At 46.7% G+C, this 19,449-nt stretch overlaps 2 protein-coding genes and 1 pseudogene across 6 annotated transcripts; 1 reads left to right on the top strand and 2 right to left on the bottom strand.

The window, feature by feature from the left end:
* Positions 1 to 545: 545 nt before the first annotated feature.
* LOC143509857 (homeodomain-interacting protein kinase 2-like) lies at positions 546 to 8,656 on the bottom strand. Of its 3 annotated transcripts, none has more exons than XM_076998659.1 (11): positions 6,163 to 8,656; positions 5,488 to 5,861; positions 4,720 to 4,843; positions 3,964 to 4,083; positions 3,776 to 3,862; positions 3,318 to 3,499; positions 3,017 to 3,179; positions 2,702 to 2,778; positions 2,156 to 2,552; positions 1,823 to 1,880; positions 546 to 1,638 (listed from the first exon to the last, which is right to left on the bottom strand). In XM_076998659.1, exons 1-9 carry the CDS (start codon positions 6,868 to 6,870, stop codon positions 2,396 to 2,398), a joined length of 1,992 nt encoding a protein of 663 aa, XP_076854774.1. In that variant the 5' UTR covers positions 6,871 to 8,656; the 3' UTR covers positions 546 to 1,638; positions 1,823 to 1,880; positions 2,156 to 2,395. The 3 variants fall into 3 exon arrangements, with proteins under 3 accessions (XP_076854774.1, XP_076854772.1, XP_076854773.1); XM_076998657.1 differs by having other exon boundaries at positions 547 to 1,638; positions 2,156 to 2,558; positions 6,163 to 8,655; XM_076998658.1 differs by having other exon boundaries at positions 547 to 1,638; positions 1,823 to 1,877; positions 2,156 to 2,558; positions 6,163 to 8,655.
* An 813-nt stretch (positions 8,657 to 9,469) lies between these two features.
* Positions 9,470 to 11,959, top strand: LOC143509577 (nipped-B-like protein A pseudogene; annotated as a pseudogene).
* A 764-nt stretch (positions 11,960 to 12,723) lies between these two features.
* Positions 12,724 to 19,441, bottom strand: LOC143509856 (homeodomain-interacting protein kinase 2-like). Of its 3 annotated transcripts, none has more exons than XM_076998656.1 (11): positions 18,339 to 19,441; positions 17,664 to 18,037; positions 16,896 to 17,019; positions 16,140 to 16,259; positions 15,952 to 16,038; positions 15,494 to 15,675; positions 15,193 to 15,355; positions 14,878 to 14,954; positions 14,333 to 14,729; positions 14,000 to 14,057; positions 12,724 to 13,815 (listed from the first exon to the last, which is right to left on the bottom strand). In XM_076998656.1, the coding sequence occupies exons 1-9, from the start codon at positions 19,044 to 19,046 to the stop codon at positions 14,573 to 14,575; spliced, it is 1,992 nt and encodes a 663-aa protein (XP_076854771.1). In that variant the 5' UTR covers positions 19,047 to 19,441; the 3' UTR covers positions 12,724 to 13,815; positions 14,000 to 14,057; positions 14,333 to 14,572. The 3 variants fall into 3 exon arrangements, with proteins under 3 accessions (XP_076854771.1, XP_076854769.1, XP_076854770.1); XM_076998654.1 differs by having other exon boundaries at positions 12,725 to 13,815; positions 14,333 to 14,735; positions 18,339 to 19,440; XM_076998655.1 differs by having other exon boundaries at positions 12,725 to 13,815; positions 14,000 to 14,054; positions 14,333 to 14,735; positions 18,339 to 19,440.
* Positions 19,442 to 19,449: the final 8 nt, after the last annotated feature.

Raw genomic sequence — 19,449 nt, 5'->3', positions numbered from 1 at the left:
CAAGAACAATAATTATGGTATCAGAAGTAATGAATATATTATATATATAGAATTAAATAGATTTTGTGACGTTGGGTGCGAGGCGAAGGACGAGACACAAATCCAGCTTCACAGACACAACGACACGTTTTAATGCAGACAGGTATTGCGCAATAGCGCACGCTAAACCAACACATACACACGTAACGTGTAGACTCAAACATTAGACAACGACGAGCACAAGACACTGCGCGAACGCACATTAAATAGACAGACCACATCAACCCCACGTGATGACGAGACGAGCCACAGGTGAGACGGATAATTACAAGACGCACCCGCACCCACGGAGGTACACAAACGCAGACGAATAGACGCAGACAACGTTAACACACGCCCCAAAGGAAGGGTTCGGGGACCGTAGCGTGACAGATTTGAAGATATGAAATAACAGTATGAAAGCAATAGATATCAAAATTACATGAGATTGAAGATGAAATGTGCAAGATAGTGGCATCAGAATTGTGCAGTAAGTACCAGTTATTGATGGGAATTTCATCTCTTTTTAGGGAGCCGGATCTTTTGGCTCAGCTCTTCATAAAGAGTCAGTCAAATGGCTCTTTGTTTTGCCACTTATTTCCAGTGGTAAAGAACAATGTTACCTACATTTTACATGACTATGTACAAAAGAGTGCAAAAAAAGCTCAAAAATAGTGTTGCTGGGGCCAACTGTTTTCATGTTTGCCTTGTAATATCTCACTGATTGCACTCACACATTCAATTGTATCAATAAATTCTTTTTATTTAAACACTTCCACTGAAATAACGACTGACACAGTGGAGAGCTGTTGTACAGTGTGATCACAGTTGGCACGAATGAGCTCCTGTACCGATCTTTGTTGGAGTGGAGCTGGATGAGTCTGTTGCTAAAGGTGCTCCTCTGTCTGACCATCAGTCCCCTGATGCTGCTTCCCCAGCAGACTGCTGCAAAGAAGATAGCACCAGCAACAACAGACTGGTAGAAGATCTCCACCAACTTGCTGCACACATTAAAGGACCTGAGTCGTCTCAGAAAGCATCAGGGTTGGCCTTCCAGTCCAGTTTGTTGTCCAGCAGCACACCCAGGTATTTGTAGGAGTCAACCAGCTCAACGTCCTGACCCATGATGGTGACAGGGCAGATTGTGGGCCTCTTCCTTCTGAAGTCCACCACCATCTCCTTGGTTTTGGTCACATTGATGATCAAGTGGTTCCTTTTACACCACCCAACAAATCTGTCAACAAGGTCTCTGTATTGTCCTTCCTGTTCGTCTTTGATGCACCCAACCACCACTGAGTCGTAAGAAAATTTCCGAAGGTGACAGTGGTCAGACCTGTACTGGACGTCAGTGGTGTACAGGGTGAAAAGGAAGGGGGAGAGCACAGTTCCCTGTGGAGCACCGATGTTGCTGACCAGACGATCAGACTGGCAGGTTCCAGTTCTCACATACTGGGGTCTAGCAGACAGGTAGTCCAGGACCCAGTGGATCATGGGCTTATCCACCATCATCTTATTTCAAAGCCCATTTATTTCAGGTAAGAAGAGTCTGAGGGGTAGTTGGACTGGCGCCAGGGGGAGCGGCCTCCTGACCTGTCATGAGATGATCACAGACTGCTGGACCTGTAGGAGGAGCCAAGACACAAAATGGCAGTGAGATATCAATACCCCAGCTGAACTACACTCTGGTCTACACCAAATTTTTACAAATAAGCTGACAACAGCACTTCCCACCGACATAAAATATGTACAAAACAAGACATGACATACAAGAACTGGAATTTAAAAACCTGAAGTACTAACAAACCTTTTTTTGAGGGTCTCTCTGACTATGACTGTTGGGGAGTGGGACGCCGGTGCTGCTGCTGGGAAAAGTGAATATATAAAACTGTGAATATATACAACATACTCTGGCCAACATATACTGTACAGTATTCCAGCAAATCAATGCACCGGTCAGACTCAAAGCTTTGCAATCCGACAGGCCTACTAGAAAATGATCTTAAATGAAGCTGATGAGCAGAGTGTGGATAAGACAGCAAAGTGAAGCTAAGATTTTCTATGGGCCAGTGTGAAGTGTATTACGAAGTGTGACAGCAGCTGCAGCGTGTGAAGGCAAACTGCTCTACAGACGCTCTACCTGGCTCAGGTTGAGAGGCTGAGACTTGGTGGACGCGGCTCTGTCTCTCAGCGTCGGGCAGGGCTGCTCTGGCAGGGGGCACAACCGAAGTCTTCTTGGACCGCCCGGAGGCCGCGGCGCTCGACTCTATATGGGGATGTGAGACATTGATCAATGGCACGGCAGAGGCCTGTCGACAGAGCCGGAGGGATGGGAGAGGCAGAGCACTTGGGACGAGGACTCACCTGGTGCCCTGCCCTCTCAGGGCAGGGCCTTCGCCGAGGCCATGGCCATGGCCAGCGACTTGGTGACGTTGTCCATAAAGGTGAGCAGGTGCCTGGGGCTGAGCAGGCTGCAGGTGGACGAGTCAGAGTCCCGCACGGTCCCACAGCTGATGTCATCCACCCGCTGGTTCACGCTGCAACTGGGGGGGGGGGGGCGTTTAAAAACCACAAGGTGACCAAGCAGAAGGGTGACCGATATGAAGGAACTCATCAAAGGAATTTGCAGCAAACACCGAGCTCAGAGGCTCAGGAGGCGGAGCAACGGAGTTTGCAGGGAGTGCACCTGGTGGGCAGGTTGGCGTCGTCCTCTGTGCCGCTGGAGATGATAATGATGCTGGGCATGTACCAGATAATGATGGGCTGATATGGGTGCGTGGCAGAGGACACACACACACACACACACACACACACACACACACACACACACACACCCAACAAACAGGGCAAAATGTACTTAATGACAAAACCCTTCAAACATAGCTGAAAAACACAGTTCCGGTGAGTAATTTCTTATCTGAACGCCTGCAGTCATTTTATATGAGCTGTAGGTTTGGGGACACTGGTGCAACACACTACAAGCTTGTGCTGGCAGGCCCACCTGGCTGTGTTGGCCAATCTGGCTGTTGAAGGTGACTGGGAGGTTGGCGTCAGTACTGGCCGCGCCCCCGGCCCCGCCTCCACTGCCGAACAGGCCTCTGCTGCTGTTGAAGCCCGTGCACGTCCGCTTACAGATCTCCATGTTCTGAAAGCAGGACTTTACACTGCAAAGTGAGAGAGAGAGAGAGTGAGACAGACAAAGAGCCCTGCATAATGATCGACAAGCAAACCGTCCTGCACGTGTCGGAGCTGGAACACAGCAGGACTGTGTGAGACGGAGGGACGGCCCTGTACACACTCACTGTGCACTGTGAGGGAGGTGGGGAAGGTGAGCCATGGTGACAAACGTGTGGCTGAGGGTCTCCATCGGCGTGATTCGGTGCTCTGCGTCCAGCGTCAGCATCTTTTTCAGCAGGTCCATGAACTCACGCCGGTCAGCCTTCTCCACTAGAATGTCTCTGCCTTCTAGACTGGGCATGTTGACCTGCATGGGAGACGAACCGGTAGGTTATATTATGCGCCAGCAGAGGGCGACGATGTGCCTAAGATGCTGTTTCAGCAGCAAAATCGGCGTGCGTTTCTCTGCATTTCTAAGGCGCTGTTGCAACTTACATACACTTATTATGAGAGCACGAACCCTCAAACCCTTGAACTCAGAGCCAAGACCTTCTCTACATGCTCCACCAGCAGCTAGTGCTCTTTGTGCTCTTTGTTGCAGTGATGCAAAGCGTGCGATAAGGTGAACAAGAGCACAACTAACCTGCATCATGTCGTCGAGACAGTTGAAAATATATTTCCTGGTCTCTCTGGACTCGACGCCAAGCTCCACCTCATGCTCCAAAGGCGTCTGGGGAACATAGAAGCAGAAAAAAAATATTCAGGTGTACCGTCAGGTGCCATTACAATTCTCTTATGAAGCGAACACATGGCACACGAAGGATGGGGGACCTTGAGTCTCCACAGATGGTAGCTGGAGCCAGAGCCCCTGTGGAAGTAGCATCCGGTCTTGGTTCCCGCGCTCAGGAGGTTCTCTGGTGGAAGGCCCTGCGTCTGGGAGATGTACCGGATCTGCGGCGACAGCACACAGGAGGTATGATTTTATGGTATGATGGGATGACTTTATTTTACGTTCATATATGGATCCTGAAGACGAGCTAGCAAAGACAACTACTCTAAAAATCCGAACCCTACATGTCACTACGGCCACAAAGCCGTAAGGGCCTCGCATTCCTAAAACACCTTGCACCAGTCAACCCTGTTGTACTGGGAACTTCACCTGGACCCAGCTTAGAATTCCACTGTCATAAAACCAGAGATTTTCTTCCACTGCAAGACAATATTTCTAGCACTACTGTAAACAGCTCTTATTAGATTACCAATTACAGCCAGAAAACACATCTCAGATCTAAAGAGCCCAAAGATCACATTTGAGTTCATTGTTTTGTTGGTTCCCCAAAAATCATTCATAGTCTCTTCCTTGCCAGTCATCAGGGACCAGCTAACAAGCTGCATAGTTTAAGGGTGTCCATCACCGTTAGCAACACCACTCTTCTCCCAAACAAGATTTACATCTTTATTACACAGCGAGGAAGTTCTGGAAAGGAGGTGGGAAAGCAGACTCTGAATCAGCGCTGTTCTTTGATGCTTCGTGAATAAGGACAGCGTGAGAAAGGCGAGGTTCGGGTCCGAGGCCCGTGGGCTGACCTGATCATATTCAGATGCTCCAGGATACAGGGGCCAGCCCAGGAAGAGCTCGGCGATGACACAGCCCAGGGACCACATATCAATGGCCTCGCAGAAAGGGAGACCCAGGATGATCTCGGGCGATCTAGACCAAAAACACAAAAACGTCCATCATAACGTCTAGCATGATACTCTAGTTTGTTGTGATTCAAAGGTACTCACTTTAACACAGAGTGATGAATTAATTAGTGAAAATGTAAAAGCTTTAAGCTTTAAATTGGTAGCGCAATACTGGCCTGTGCATTACCCATCTACTACAGTAGAGTAACCTGAGTGGAGCCAAGTTCACCAACACACTGGCACTACATACTGATGTGTTGTTCTCCACTACGTAAATACAGAACAACACTGCCATGGTGTAACTACAATGGAGCAGTACACTTACCCTATACTGATATTACCAAAGCCCGAAGCATAAAACCAACCAAAAATAACATTTTTATATGTGCTGAGAGCATCTTAACTTCTCAGGCACTGAATATATTAGGATATTCATTGGTGTTTGGATAAATTACACACATACATGATCCAGTTAAAAATACATCACTTATAAATCAAACGGCAATCAAACGTGTTGCAGTTCATCGTAAGGCTTATCACGATTTTACTGAATAGCCGTGTCACCACAGCCGTCCGCAACGGGCAGTTCAACTCTCAAGCACACTCGAGAGGAACCAATTCCCGCTACCATGCGTCTGTTTCCAACGCCCCTCAGGCTGCATCACTCACCGGTAGTATCTGGTCTGTAGGTAGGAGGAGCACACGGCGTCGGAGACGTGGGTGGCAGAGCCGAAGTCGATAACCTTAATGCGGTACGGCTGCCTGACGGGGTCCACCAGCATGATGTTGTCGGGCTTGAGGTCGGTGTGGATCAGGCCCAGACTCTTTAGCTTCAAGAGCGCGGTGGCCAGCTGCTGTAACATGGGCCGGATGTACTTCAGCGGCAGCGGGCTGAACTCGCTGTGCTTCAGGAAGTCGTACAGGCTCTGCCCCAGCATCTCAAAGACCAGGCATATGTGGTTCCTGTGCTGGAAGCACTCGTACCAGCGCACAATGTTGAACTCGTCTGCGTTCTCCGTGCTCAGACGGCTCAGGATGCTCATCTGAGCAGATGGGGGAAGATGGGACAGGCGTTAATTCACGTGGGCACAGCGTTCAAGGGCTAATATGTTACGTAACTTCAATAACATCAACCCATTTACTGCATGGCTCCCTTCAGACATTTACTTTTGCTATATTTGACAGATGCTCTTTTACAGAGGGAAATTACCCCTGATTACAAACTGCACAGTCTTAGTCAATATCAGCCTATTACATCTTATTAGAGCAGGAACAAAGCAACATCAGAATCAGGGCTACAACTGATTCTCAAAACCTCAGTTAAATCAGGCACAATTTTCCCACCTCGATCTGGCCCTGGCGGGCAAAGTAAGGGTGATCTTTTAAGATCTTGATGGCGACTGTTTCATTGGTGCCGAGCTTCCAGCACTTGGCCACCTGGCCAAAAGCCCCACAGCCCAGGAACTCCAGCACCTCGTATCTGTTGGAGACAGAGCAGAGGACCTCGTGCTGCTCTAGATGGTAGTCGATGGTGGTGGAAGCCTCGCCCCAGGCCATGCGGTTGGAAAGCCCAGGGGCGGAGGGCTCCTCCAGGGTCAGCACACTGTCGCTGCTGTCTGCCTCTCTGTTCTTCCTCTTGAGTCCACCGCGCTTCCGGTAGGCGTTGCCACTCTGCGAGGCCAACGCTACGTCTACACCCTGCCGGCTAGGCGAAGATGAAGAGGAGGACGAAGACCACAAAGAGGAGGATGAAGGCCACCAAGAGGAGGACGAAGACCACGAAGGTCTTGAGATGCTGCTGGTGATGTTGGCAGCACAGAACCCAGTCTGCCTGTGTTCGGCTCCAGAGGAGGGAGAGACCACGGCAGCTGAGTTATAGTTAGGGTTGAATGTTGAATCCGCGGGAGAGGGCGCCCCCGTATGGTCAGGGCACTGCAGGTAGTAGCTGCTCTCACCCGCCTGACCGCTCACATCCCGGGATAAAACTTGGAGCTGGGAGGTCAAACCTTTAGATGATAACCTTCTCCTCTTAGGCTGACCTCGACCGGCCATTTTTGTCAAATCTACTTCGTTTCGACAGGTACTTTACAAAAAAATCCAATTAGGGGTTATATATAACTTTAAAACTAAAACACTGGTAGATAACGGTTAAACGAACAATCTGAAATCGTATTTAGCTCGTATGGTAAGCTAACTTTATAACAATCTTTCCGAAGAAATATCTGTAGAATACAAGACGGAATTCATTGGGAATCAAACATAAATATTGTTGTGTTTCTGACAACGCGTAATATAAACGCGGTTTCCAGGAAATATCCTTTACAATTCTACGGATTCTTCGTGACGGTAACACGCACCACAACGCGCTTTGTAGCGCTGCTTTATTAGCATATAGGATCAAATATAAGGTCGTAATGTTTGAGTTCAAAACAATACACAAAACAACAGCAATGTTGTAAATGTGCGTGTTTGGGTAGCCAGCTATAGTTTTGCTTTTTCTCCAATTAGCTAGCTAGTTATTACCTAGTCCCCCCCTCCCAAACGATCACATTATCAGTACCCAAAGCAGTACAATGACCTAGTCATTTAAAATAGGATACCCAAATAATGAATCCAGATTCTGAAATCAGACATTACAAATAAACCATATATTATTTATTTAACGATATGATATTCTTTGAATATTTGCATGCACATGGGAGTTGTGTTGGATAACTGTAATACAATACTAAACGTTATGAACGGGCTGAAAAATCAAAACGCATAAAGGTACACAAAAGGTAACACACATATCTATATAACCCAGCGAGACCGTGTTTGGTAATACGATTGTTGACTTATTCATATATAATTAAGATATATGCTAGTTTGGTTAGGATTGGCAAATATTTTATTTAATGGCAGTTTCTTTTCAAAACCCACAATCTTAACGTCTTCATGCGCTCTCGAGTTTCCCATTGGAATTACAAGAGGATGGTATTTCTTATTGTCGTGGAAATTTCCTGAAAATAGATGAGGACCCAGACGTGGTTAAAAGAGAGATTTATTACAAAAGTAAAAAAGCAAGAGAGTCTCGTATATAACAGGAACTCTGAGGAGAGAGGCCAGTCCGATCTCCTTTACTCCGTTATCACATGTTCACAGTACATTTGGACACACTGAGAAACTGAGGGGGGAGAATGCACTGTAGACAGTGTTCGTCTCACGTGTGTATACGGAGCTTTCCTGTTTTTAGCGGAATCACAATAATCTAGGAAACCTGATCCAGTAGAAATTTCCTTAACATGAATATTATATAAGACAACTGATTTTTTCCTGCATTATTACACTCTGGGTTGGCAAAGAGTTATAGTTGATTAGTGTGTGTCTGCATTGAGGGTTTTAACTCAGAGAAGCACATATGAGGGCAGGGCTGGACTGGGACAAAAAATTGGCCCTGGCATTTTTGGGACTTGTAATTTATGTATGTGGGGTACGACGTAGAAAACTAAATTTTAAATTACTGGTTAAAGTCATTGGATTCAATCTTAGCATTATTATATCACAATCACTTTTATGATTTTTATTGAAATCATCTCTGATATGTATTTTCTGACACATTTTGCTCATGTGCCTCGTTTTCTGGCATTTATAAGGGCCCAGTGACATTGAGAGTGTATAGGGCCCAGAATTTGCTGCAACGATCCTGTCTCTGATAAAACAGCTCAATTCTAATTCTTCAGGTTAAAGGTGCTCCCTCCTTTAAACAGCTATAACATATATTTGTATCTGGCTACAAACAAAGCTGCTTTATGAATTCATGCAACGCAAACATGTCTTAAAAGCATTTGACACTCTTATTCAGTGTGGGCATATCTTTTTACACTTACTGTAGTCATGCTTAAATTGCAAAGCTTTTATTTATCATTTATACATTTTAAAATATTAGCATACACTGTAAAAAGTGGGACTGGGGTTAATTAATGTTTACTAAATAATTAAAAGTTACTAATACATAATAAATAAGGATACATGTAGTTAAAAATCAAATTGAGTCTAATTCAACAAATGTAATGTGTTTATTAATTGTATTTTACACAATTTTGCTTTAATAAAATTAACTGTGACACATTAGGCCTACTTCAAGGATACAGAAAATTGATAGATTTTACTCATTAGGTGGTTGTTGTTTTCAATTAGCTTACACTTCCACCCACTTTTCACTTCATGGACTCCAGACACCACGTTTTGAGCTGCTGTCCCCCAACTTTTTGTACTCCAGCTAAAAACGGTAAGACCTTTTTAAAATATAACATTAATTAATGTTATAGCTCTGCTGTAAGTCAAAGACTTCACTTCATAGTTTTATTTATATCTTAGAAGAATGACATGCTAAAATGGTGGTCAGCTCACATTTTCACTTACTCTAGCAGCCCTGCTAGCCTCTGATAGATAAGACATGGAAGTCTTTGCTAGTTCCCAAACAAACTATCTAGTTTTCTTTAGCTGCTAACACCAGCTGGCTAAAGTTGAGCAGAGTCTGTTTGATAGACTTCATATAAGCTCTCTTTTAGCACTAGCAGGCTAGGAGAGCCATATAGTGTACAGCTATCATTATTATCTGTTTATACTAAGATGAGTATTAAGAAGTGGTGGGCCGTTAACGCCGATAATGGCCGACATTATCGGCGTTAATGGCGTTAACGGCCCACCACTAGTATTAAGTATTACATTTTATTATATATTATAAAGATATTATAATTTTCTCTGTAGCATTGACTGGTTTTGTAAATACCCAAGTAATTTTTTTGCCTTTACACTAATGGTGTTAATAGTGTGGGGTTTGCAGGATGTGGGGTTCCTGTGGGGCTGCAGGATCTGGTAAAACCATACGTGGTGACAGATCTGGTGATCCTGCATTAAACCATACGTGGTGACAGATCTGGTGATCCTGCGTTAAACCATACGTGGTGACAGATCTGGTGATCCTGCGTTAAACCATACGTGGTGACAGATCTGGTGATCCTGCGTTAAACCGTACGTGGTGACAGATCTGGTGATCCTGCGTTAAACCATACATGGTGACAGATCTGGTGATCCTGCGTTAAACCATACGTGGTGACAGATCTGGTGATCCTGCGTTAAACCATACGTGGTGACAGATCTGGTGATCCTGCGTTAAACCATACGTGGTGACAGATCTGGTGATCCTGCGTTAAACCATACGTGGTGACAGATCTGGTGATCCTGCGTTAAACCATACGTGGTGACAGATGGTGGTCTTTCCCTGGAGGTCACAATGCCCAGTGGGGCTAAGTGTGTCTCAAGAGGTTACCATAGAAATGGGGTAAAACTGACCATTTGTATTTTGGTTATTGGTGTGTTTACTTGGCTTTTTAAGACTCATTTTGCAGAATGTTTTATAGTGGGAAAGGTGGCATCTTTAGTATAGTCTCTCAGATGAAGGGTTACCTAAGTAGAAGTGGGTCAGCCAGTCACATGATGGCCACTTCTACTTTTAAACATAGGTTCTTGTAGTATTTTACAAATCTGTGAACTGACAGAGCATGTTCTAGCCCTTAACTGCTGTCAAATGTGACATGTTTGTGTACAATTGTGAATGCTGATATGTGTTTGTGTGTGTGTGTTGCAGTTTAAGCTGTTGATGGAACATCTTGATCCTGATGAAGAGGAGGAGGTAGGGGAGAACGCTGCTGCTGTTCGGAACAAAGCCATCTCCGCCCTGCTGGAGGGGACAGGTGGAGCAAAACTACACAACCACCACCAAGCCCAGATGGACGAGTACAACAGTGAGGGGGACGAGAGGACAGCAGGAGTAAGGACACGCACACATTATTTAACTGATGCCAAAAAAAGGACTGATGTTTGTCTTTACACATGATATACTTATGGTGTTCTGGACTGAGGTTTCACATTAGTGTGTTCTGGACAGGTTCTGGACTGAGGTTTCACATTAGTGTGTTCTGGACAGGTTCTGGACTGAGGTTTCACATTAGTGTGTTCTGGACAGGTTCTGAACTGAGGTTTCACATTAGTGTGTTCTGGACATGTTATGGACTGAGGTTTCACATTAGTGTGTTCTGGACAGGTCATGGACTGAGGTTTATCTTTATTGTCACAGCGCAAATAAGAGAGATTTCTCACAGGAGGGTTACTGTGCGCTTGCGCCCCCTGCAGGTGTCTGGGCGTGGGAGGAAGGCGGGGGAGAGTGCGGACGCCGTGCTGGCTAACATGAGCCTGTCTGTGAGCGCTCTGGACATCGTGGCCCTGCACTGCCCACAGTACCGGAACAGACCACAGCTGGGCCGCGTGCTGGAGCGGACGGCTACAGCGTGCGCTGGATGGCTGGGTCTTTCTCCAGCGCCTGGAGCGAAGCTCGTCGCAAGGAGGGACTCAAGCTGGTCCCCTGGGTGGAGACCGTCCGCCTCACCGACATCATCTACAGAAAGATCACGCTGACCACCGCCAACAAACTTAGCCATAAACTGGCTCAGACGCTGAGAGCTCTGTATGCCAGCAAGGACCGGAACCCCAGCTAATCTCACACATGGACATGCACACACACACGCACTCTTCACACACAACAGCTTTACCGTCAGCCAAATGTGAACACACACTCACAATTCCTCATCTCCCCATTTGAGACCCTTCTGATCAGTTACACTACAGGCTTGCAGTGCGTGTGTGTGTGTGTGTGTGTGTGTGTGTGTGTGTGTGTGTTGTCATAACACTCCACTGAGGTGTTTTGAGAAACATTTGTATGGGTGCTGCTCCTCTATTCCTGTATCAAATTTTAACATAAAATATTATTTATATCTTTAAAAGAAATTTAAATATTTACTGAATGGTGAAGAAAATTAGTTTGTTCATGTTTTAAAAAATTCTTTTTTTTCTTTCTTAGTGCCAGATGGCTTTCTATAGCTTGGCTCTTCTCTATGGAGCTGCTATTGATTTTTGTATGATAACAGAGCGTGGCTATAATTTATTGTGTAAAGCATGCAGTATAAGGCCATTGGCCAAGCGTTTGCTAGAGCAGCCACCCCAGCTCTGGCTGACCCAGGGGCCTCTGATGGAACACGTACTGCAATACATTTTGTACCTCTCTTTATATTCATGTCTCATTCTTGTGTCGGTCTACATAATAAACATCATAAAAAAATATAATAAAAGTATGCTAAAACAAACAAAAATGGACAAACAAACAACAAAAGCCCAGACAATGAAGTAATGAAATTCTCTAGATAGATAGATAGATAGATAGATAGATAGATAGATAGATAGATAGATAGATAGATAGATAGAACTTTATTAATCCCAGAGGGAAAGTCGGTTATTACAGCAGCACAGTTACAATGAGAGCAAGAACAATAATTATGGTATCAGAAGTAATGAATATATTATATATATAGAATTAAATAGATTTTGTGACGTTGGGTGCGAGGCGAAGGACGAGACACAAATCCAGCTTCACAGACACAACGACACGTTTTAATGCAGACAGGTATTGCGCAATAGCGCACGCTAAACCAACACATACACACGTAACGTGTAGACTCAAACATTAGACAACGACGAGCACAAGACACTGCGCGAACGCACATTAAATAGACAGACCACATCAACCCCACGTGATGACGAGACGAGCCACAGGTGAGACGGATAATTACAAGACGCACCCGCACCCACGGAGGTACACAAACGCAGACGAATAGACGCAGACAACGTTAACACACGCCCCAAAGGAAGGGTTCGGGGACCGTAGCGTGACAGATTTGAAGATATGAAATAACAGTATGAAAGCAATAGATATCAAAATTACATGAGATTGAAGATGAAATGTGCAAGATAGTGGCATCAGAATTGTGCAGTAAGTACCAGTTATTGATGGGAATTTCATCTCTTTTTAGGGAGCCGGATCTTTTGGCTCAGCTCTTCATAAAGAGTCAGTCAAATGGCTCTTTGTTTTGCCACTTATTTCCAGTGGTAAAGAACAATGTTACCTACATTTTACATGACTATGTACAAAAGAGTGCAAAAAAAGCTCAAAAATAGTGTTGCTGGGGCCAACTGTTTTCATGTTTGCCTTGTAATATCTCACTGATTGCACTCACACATTCAATTGTATCAATAAATTCTTTTTATTTAAACACTTCCACTGAAATAACGACTGACACAGTGGAGAGCTGTTGTACAGTGTGATCACAGTTGGCACGAATGAGCTCCTGTACCGATCTTTGTTGGAGTGGAGCTGGATGAGTCTGTTGCTAAAGGTGCTCCTCTGTCTGACCATCAGTCCCCTGATGCTGCTTCCCCAGCAGACTGCTGCAAAGAAGATAGCACCAGCAACAACAGACTGGTAGAAGATCTCCACCAACTTGCTGCACACATTAAAGGACCTGAGTCGTCTCAGAAAGCATCAGGGTTGGCCTTCCAGTCCAGTTTGTTGTCCAGCAGCACACCCAGGTATTTGTAGGAGTCAACCAGCTCAACGTCCTGACCCATGATGGTGACAGGGCAGATTGTGGGCCTCTTCCTTCTGAAGTCCACCACCATCTCCTTGGTTTTGGTCACATTGATGATCAAGTGGTTCCTTTTACACCACCCAACAAATCTGTCAACAAGGTCTCTGTATTGTCCTTCCTGTTCGTCTTTGATGCACCCAACCACCACTGAGTCGTAAGAAAATTTCCGAAGGTGACAGTGGTCAGACCTGTACTGGACGTCAGTGGTGTACAGGGTGAAAAGGAAGGGGGAGAGCACAGTTCCCTGTGGAGCACCGATGTTGCTGACCAGACGATCAGACTGGCAGGTTCCAGTTCTCACATACTGGGGTCTAGCAGACAGGTAGTCCAGGACCCAGTGGATCATGGGCTTATCCACCATCATCTTATTTCAAAGCCCATTTATTTCAGGTAAGAAGAGTCTGAGGGGTAGTTGGACTGGCGCCAGGGGGAGCGGCCTCCTGACCTGTCATGAGATGATCACAGACTGCTGGACCTGTAGGAGGAGCCAAGACACAAAATGGCAGTGAGATATCAATACCCCAGCTGAACTACACTCTGGTCTACACCAAATTTTTACAAATAAGCTGACAACAGCACTTCCCACCGACATAAAATATGTACAAAACAAGACATGACATACAAGAACTGGAATTTAAAAACCTGAAGTACTAACAAACCTTTTTTTGAGGGTCTCTCTGACTATGACTGTTGGGGAGTGGGACGCCGGTGCTGCTGCTGGGAAAAGTGAATATATAAAACTGTGAATATATACAACATACTCTGGCCAACATATACTGTACAGTATTCCAGCAAATCAATGCACCGGTCAGACTCAAAGCTTTGCAATCCGACAGGCCTACTAGAAAATGATCTTAAATGAAGCTGATGAGCAGAGTGTGGATAAGACAGCAAAGTGAAGCTAAGATTTTCTATGGGCCAGTGTGAAGTGTATTACGAAGTGTGACAGCAGCTGCAGCGTGTGAAGGCAAACTGCTCTACAGACGCTCTACCTGGCTCAGGTTGAGAGGCTGAGACTTGGTGGACGCGGCTCTGTCTCTCAGCGTCGGGCAGGGCTGCTCTGGCAGGGGGCACAACCGAAGTCTTCTTGGACCGCCCGGAGGCCGCGGCGCTCGACTCTATATGGGGATGTGAGACATTGATCAATGGCACGGCAGAGGCCTGTCGACAGAGCCGGAGGGATGGGAGAGGCAGAGCACTTGGGACGAGGACTCACCTGGTGCCCTGCCCTCTCAGGGCAGGGCCTTCGCCGAGGCCATGGCCATGGCCAGCGACTTGGTGACGTTGTCCATAAAGGTGAGCAGGTGCCTGGGGCTGAGCAGGCTGCAGGTGGACGAGTCAGAGTCCCGCACGGTCCCACAGCTGATGTCATCCACCCGCTGGTTCACGCTGCAACTGGGGGGGGGGGGCGTTTAAAAACCACAAGGTGACCAAGCAGAAGGGTGACCGATATGAAGGAACTCATCAAAGGAATTTGCAGCAAACACCGAGCTCAGAGGCTCAGGAGGCGGAGCAACGGAGTTTGCAGGGAGTGCACCTGGTGGGCAGGTTGGCGTCGTCCTCTGTGCCGCTGGAGATGATAATGATGCTGGGCATGTACCAGATAATGATGGGCTGATATGGGTGCGTGGCAGAGGACACACACACACACACACACACACACACACACACACACACACACACACCCAACAAACAGGGCAAAATGTACTTAATGACAAAACCCTTCAAACATAGCTGAAAAACACAGTTCCGGTGAGTAATTTCTTATCTGAACGCCTGCAGTCATTTTATATGAGCTGTAGGTTTGGGGACACTGGTGCAACACACTACAAGCTTGTGCTGGCAGGCCCACCTGGCTGTGTTGGCCAATCTGGCTGTTGAAGGTGACTGGGAGGTTGGCGTCAGTACTGGCCGCGCCCCCGGCCCCGCCTCCACTGCCGAACAGGCCTCTGCTGCTGTTGAAGCCCGTGCACGTCCGCTTACAGATCTCCATGTTCTGAAAGCAGGACTTTACACTGCAAAGTGAGAGAGAGAGAGAGTGAGACAGACAAAGAGCCCTGCATAATGATCGACAAGCAAACCGTCCTGCGTGTGTCGGAGCTGGAACACAGCAGGACTGTGTGAGACGGAGGGACGGCCCTGTACACACTCACTGTGCACTGTGAGGGAGGTGGGGAAGGTGAGCCATGGTGACAAACGTGTGGCTGAGGGTCTCCATCGGCGTGATTCGGTGCTCTGCGTCCAGCGTCAGCATCTTTTTCAGCAGGTCCATGAACTCACGCCGGTCAGCCTTCTCCACTAGAATGTCTCTGCCTTCTAGACTGGGCATGTTGACCTGCATGGGAGACGAACCGGTAGGTTATATTATGCGCCAGCAGAGGGCGACGATGTGCCTAAGATGCTGTTTCAGCAGCAAAATCGGCGTGCGTTTCTCTGCATTTCTAAGGCGCTGTTGCAACTTACATACACTTATTATGAGAGCACGAACCCTCAAACCCTTGAACTCAGAGCCAAGACCTTCTCTACATGCTCCACCAGCAGCTAGTGCTCTTTGTGCTCTTTGTTGCAGTGATGCAAAGCGTGCGATAAGGTGAACAAGAGCACAACTAACCTGCATCATGTCGTCGAGACAGTTGAAAATATATTTCCTGGTCTCTCTGGACTCGACGCCAAGCTCCACCTCATGCTCCAAAGGCGTCTGGGGAACATAGAAGCAGAAAAAAAATATTCAGGTGTACCGTCAGGTGCCATTACAATTCTCTTATGAAGCGAACACATGGCACATGAAGGATGGGGGACCTTGAGTCTCCACAGATGGTAGCTGGAGCCAGAGCCCCTGTGGAAGTAGCATCCGGTCTTGGTTCCCGCGCTCAGGAGGTTCTCTGGTGGAAGGCCCTGCGTCTGGGAGATGTACCGGATCTGCGGCGACAGCACACAGGAGGTATGATTTTATGGTATGATGGGATGACTTTATTTTACGTTCATATATGGATCCTGAAGACGAGCTAGCAAAGACAACTACTCTAAAAATCCGAACCCTACATGTCACTACGGCCACAAAGCCGTAAGGGCCTCGCATTCCTAAAACACCTTGCACCAGTCAACCCTGTTGTACTGGGAACTTCACCTGGACCCAGCTTAGAATTCCACTGTCATAAAACCAGAGATTTTCTTCCACTGCAAGACAATATTTCTAGCACTACTGTAAACAGCTCTTATTAGATTACCAATTACAGCCAGAAAACACATCTCAGATCTAAAGAGCCCAAAGATCACATTTGAGTTCATTGTTTTGTTGGTTCCCCAAAAATCATTCATAGTCTCTTCCTTGCCAGTCATCAGGGACCAGCTAACAAGCTGCATAGTTTAAGGGTGTCCATCACCGTTAGCAACACCACTCTTCTCCCAAACAAGATTTACATCTTTATTACACAGCGAGGAAGTTCTGGAAAGGAGGTGGGAAAGCAGACTCTGAATCAGCGCTGTTCTTTGATGCTTCGTGAATAAGGACAGCGTGAGAAAGGCGAGGTTCGGGTCCGAGGCCCGTGGGCTGACCTGATCATATTCAGATGCTCCAGGATACAGGGGCCAGCCCAGGAAGAGCTCGGCGATGACACAGCCCAGGGACCACATATCAATGGCCTCGCAGAAAGGGAGACCCAGGATGATCTCGGGCGATCTGGACCAAAAACACAAAAACGTCCATCATAACGTCTAGCATGATACTCTAGTTTGTTGTGATTCAAAGGTACTCACTTTAACACAGAGTGATGAATTAATTAGTGAAAATGTAAAAGCTTTAAGCTTTAAATTGGTAGCGCAATACTGGCCTGTGCATTACCCATCTACTACAGTAGAGTAACCTGAGTGGAGCCAAGTTCACCAACACACTGGCACTACATACTGATGTGTTGTTCTCCACTACGTAAATACAGAACAACACTGCCATGGTGTAACTACAATGGAGCAGTACACTTACCCTATACTGATATTACCAAAGCCCGAAGCATAAAACCAACCAAAAATAACATTTTTATATGTGCTGAGAGCATCTTAACTTCTCAGGCACTGAATATATTAGGATATTCATTGGTGTTTGGATAAATTACACACATACATGATCCAGTTAAAAATACATCACTTATAAATCAAACGGCAATCAAACGTGTTGCAGTTCATCGTAAGGCTTATCACGATTTTACTGAATAGCCGTGTCACCACAGCCGTCCGCAACGGGCAGTTCAACTCTCAAGCACACTCGAGAGGAACCAATTCCCGCTACCATGCGTCTGTTTCCAACGCCCCTCAGGCTGCATCACTCACCGGTAGTATCTGGTCTGTAGGTAGGAGGAGCACACGGCGTCGGAGACGTGGGTGGCAGAGCCGAAGTCGATAACCTTAATGCGGTACGGCTGCCTGACGGGGTCCACCAGCATGATGTTGTCGGGCTTGAGGTCGGTGTGGATCAGGCCCAGACTCTTTAGCTTCAAGAGCGCGGTGGCCAGCTGCTGTAACATGGGCCGGATGTACTTCAGCGGCAGCGGGCTGAACTCGCTGTGCTTCAGGAAGTCGTACAGGCTCTGCCCCAGCATCTCAAAGACCAGGCATATGTGGTTCCTGTGCTGGAAGCACTCGTACCAGCGCACAATGTTGAACTCGTCTGCGTTCTCCGTGCTCAGACGGCTCAGGATGCTCATCTGAGCAGATGGGGGAAGATGGGACAGGCGTTAATTCACGTGGGCACAGCGTTCAAGGGCTAATATGTTACGTAACTTCAATAACATCAACCCATTTACTGCATGGCTCCCTTCAGACATTTACTTTTGCTATATTTGACAGATGCTCTTTTACAGAGGGAAATTACCCCTGATTACAAACTGCACAGTCTTAGTCAATATCAGCCTATTACATCTTATTAGAGCAGGAACAAAGCAACATCAGAATCAGGGCTACAACTGATTCTCAAAACCTCAGTTAAATCAGGCACAATTTTCCCACCTCGATCTGGCCCTGGCGGGCAAAGTAAGGGTGATCTTTTAAGATCTTGATGGCGACTGTTTCATTGGTGCCGAGCTTCCAGCACTTGGCCACCTGGCCAAAAGCCCCACAGCCCAGGAACTCCAGCACCTCGTATCTGTTGGAGACAGAGCAGAGGACCTCGTGCTGCTCTAGATGGTAGTCGATGGTGGTGGAAGCCTCGCCCCAGGCCATGCGGTTGGAAAGCCCAGGGGCGGAGAGCTCCTCCAGGGTCAGCACACTGTCGCTGCTGTCTGCCTCTCTGTTCTTCCTCTTGAGTCCACCGCGCTTCCGGTAGGCGTTGCCACTCTGCGAGGCCAACGCTACGTCTACACCCTGCCGGCTAGGCGAAGATGAAGAGGAGGACGAAGACCACAAAGAGGAGGATGAAGGCCACCAAGAGGAGGACGAAGACCACGAAGGTCTTGAGATGCTGCTGGTGATGTTGGCAGCACAGAACCCAGTCTGCCTGTGCTCGGCTCCAGAGGAGGGAGAGACCACGGCAGCTGAGTTATAGTTAGGGTTGAATGTTGAATCCGCGGGAGAGGGCGCCCCCGTATGGTCAGGGCACTGCAGGTAGTAGCTGCTCTCACCCGCCTGACCGCTCACATCCCGGGATAAAACTTGGAGCTGGGAGGTCAAACCTTTAGATGATAACCTTCTCCTCTTAGGCTGACCTCGACCGGCCATTTTTGTCAAATCTACTTCGTTTCGACAGGTACTTTACAAAAAAATCCAATTAGGGGTTATATATAACTTTAAAACTAAAACACTGGTAGATAACGGTTAAACGAACAATCTGAAATCGTATTTAGCTCGTATGGTAAGCTAACTTTATAACAATCTTTCCGAAGAAATATCTGTAGAATACAAGACGGAATTCATTGGGAATCAAACATAAATATTGTTGTGTTTCTGACAACGCGTAATATAAACGCGGTTTCCAGGAAATATCCTTTACAATTCTACGGATTCTTCGTGACGGTAACACGCACCACAACGCGCTTTGTAGCGCTGCTTTATTAGCATATAGGATCAAATATAAGGTAATGTTTGAGTTCAAAACAATACACAAAACAACAGCAATGTTGTA

The sequence above is a fragment of the Brachyhypopomus gauderio genome, chromosome 3, assembly GCF_052324685.1.
Source record: "Brachyhypopomus gauderio isolate BG-103 chromosome 3, BGAUD_0.2, whole genome shotgun sequence".
In the NCBI taxonomy this organism is placed as follows: Eukaryota; Metazoa; Chordata; class Actinopteri; order Gymnotiformes; family Hypopomidae; genus Brachyhypopomus; species Brachyhypopomus gauderio.
Note: the sequence above shows the minus strand (reverse complement) of the source record. Positions and strands in the feature narration are given on the sequence as shown.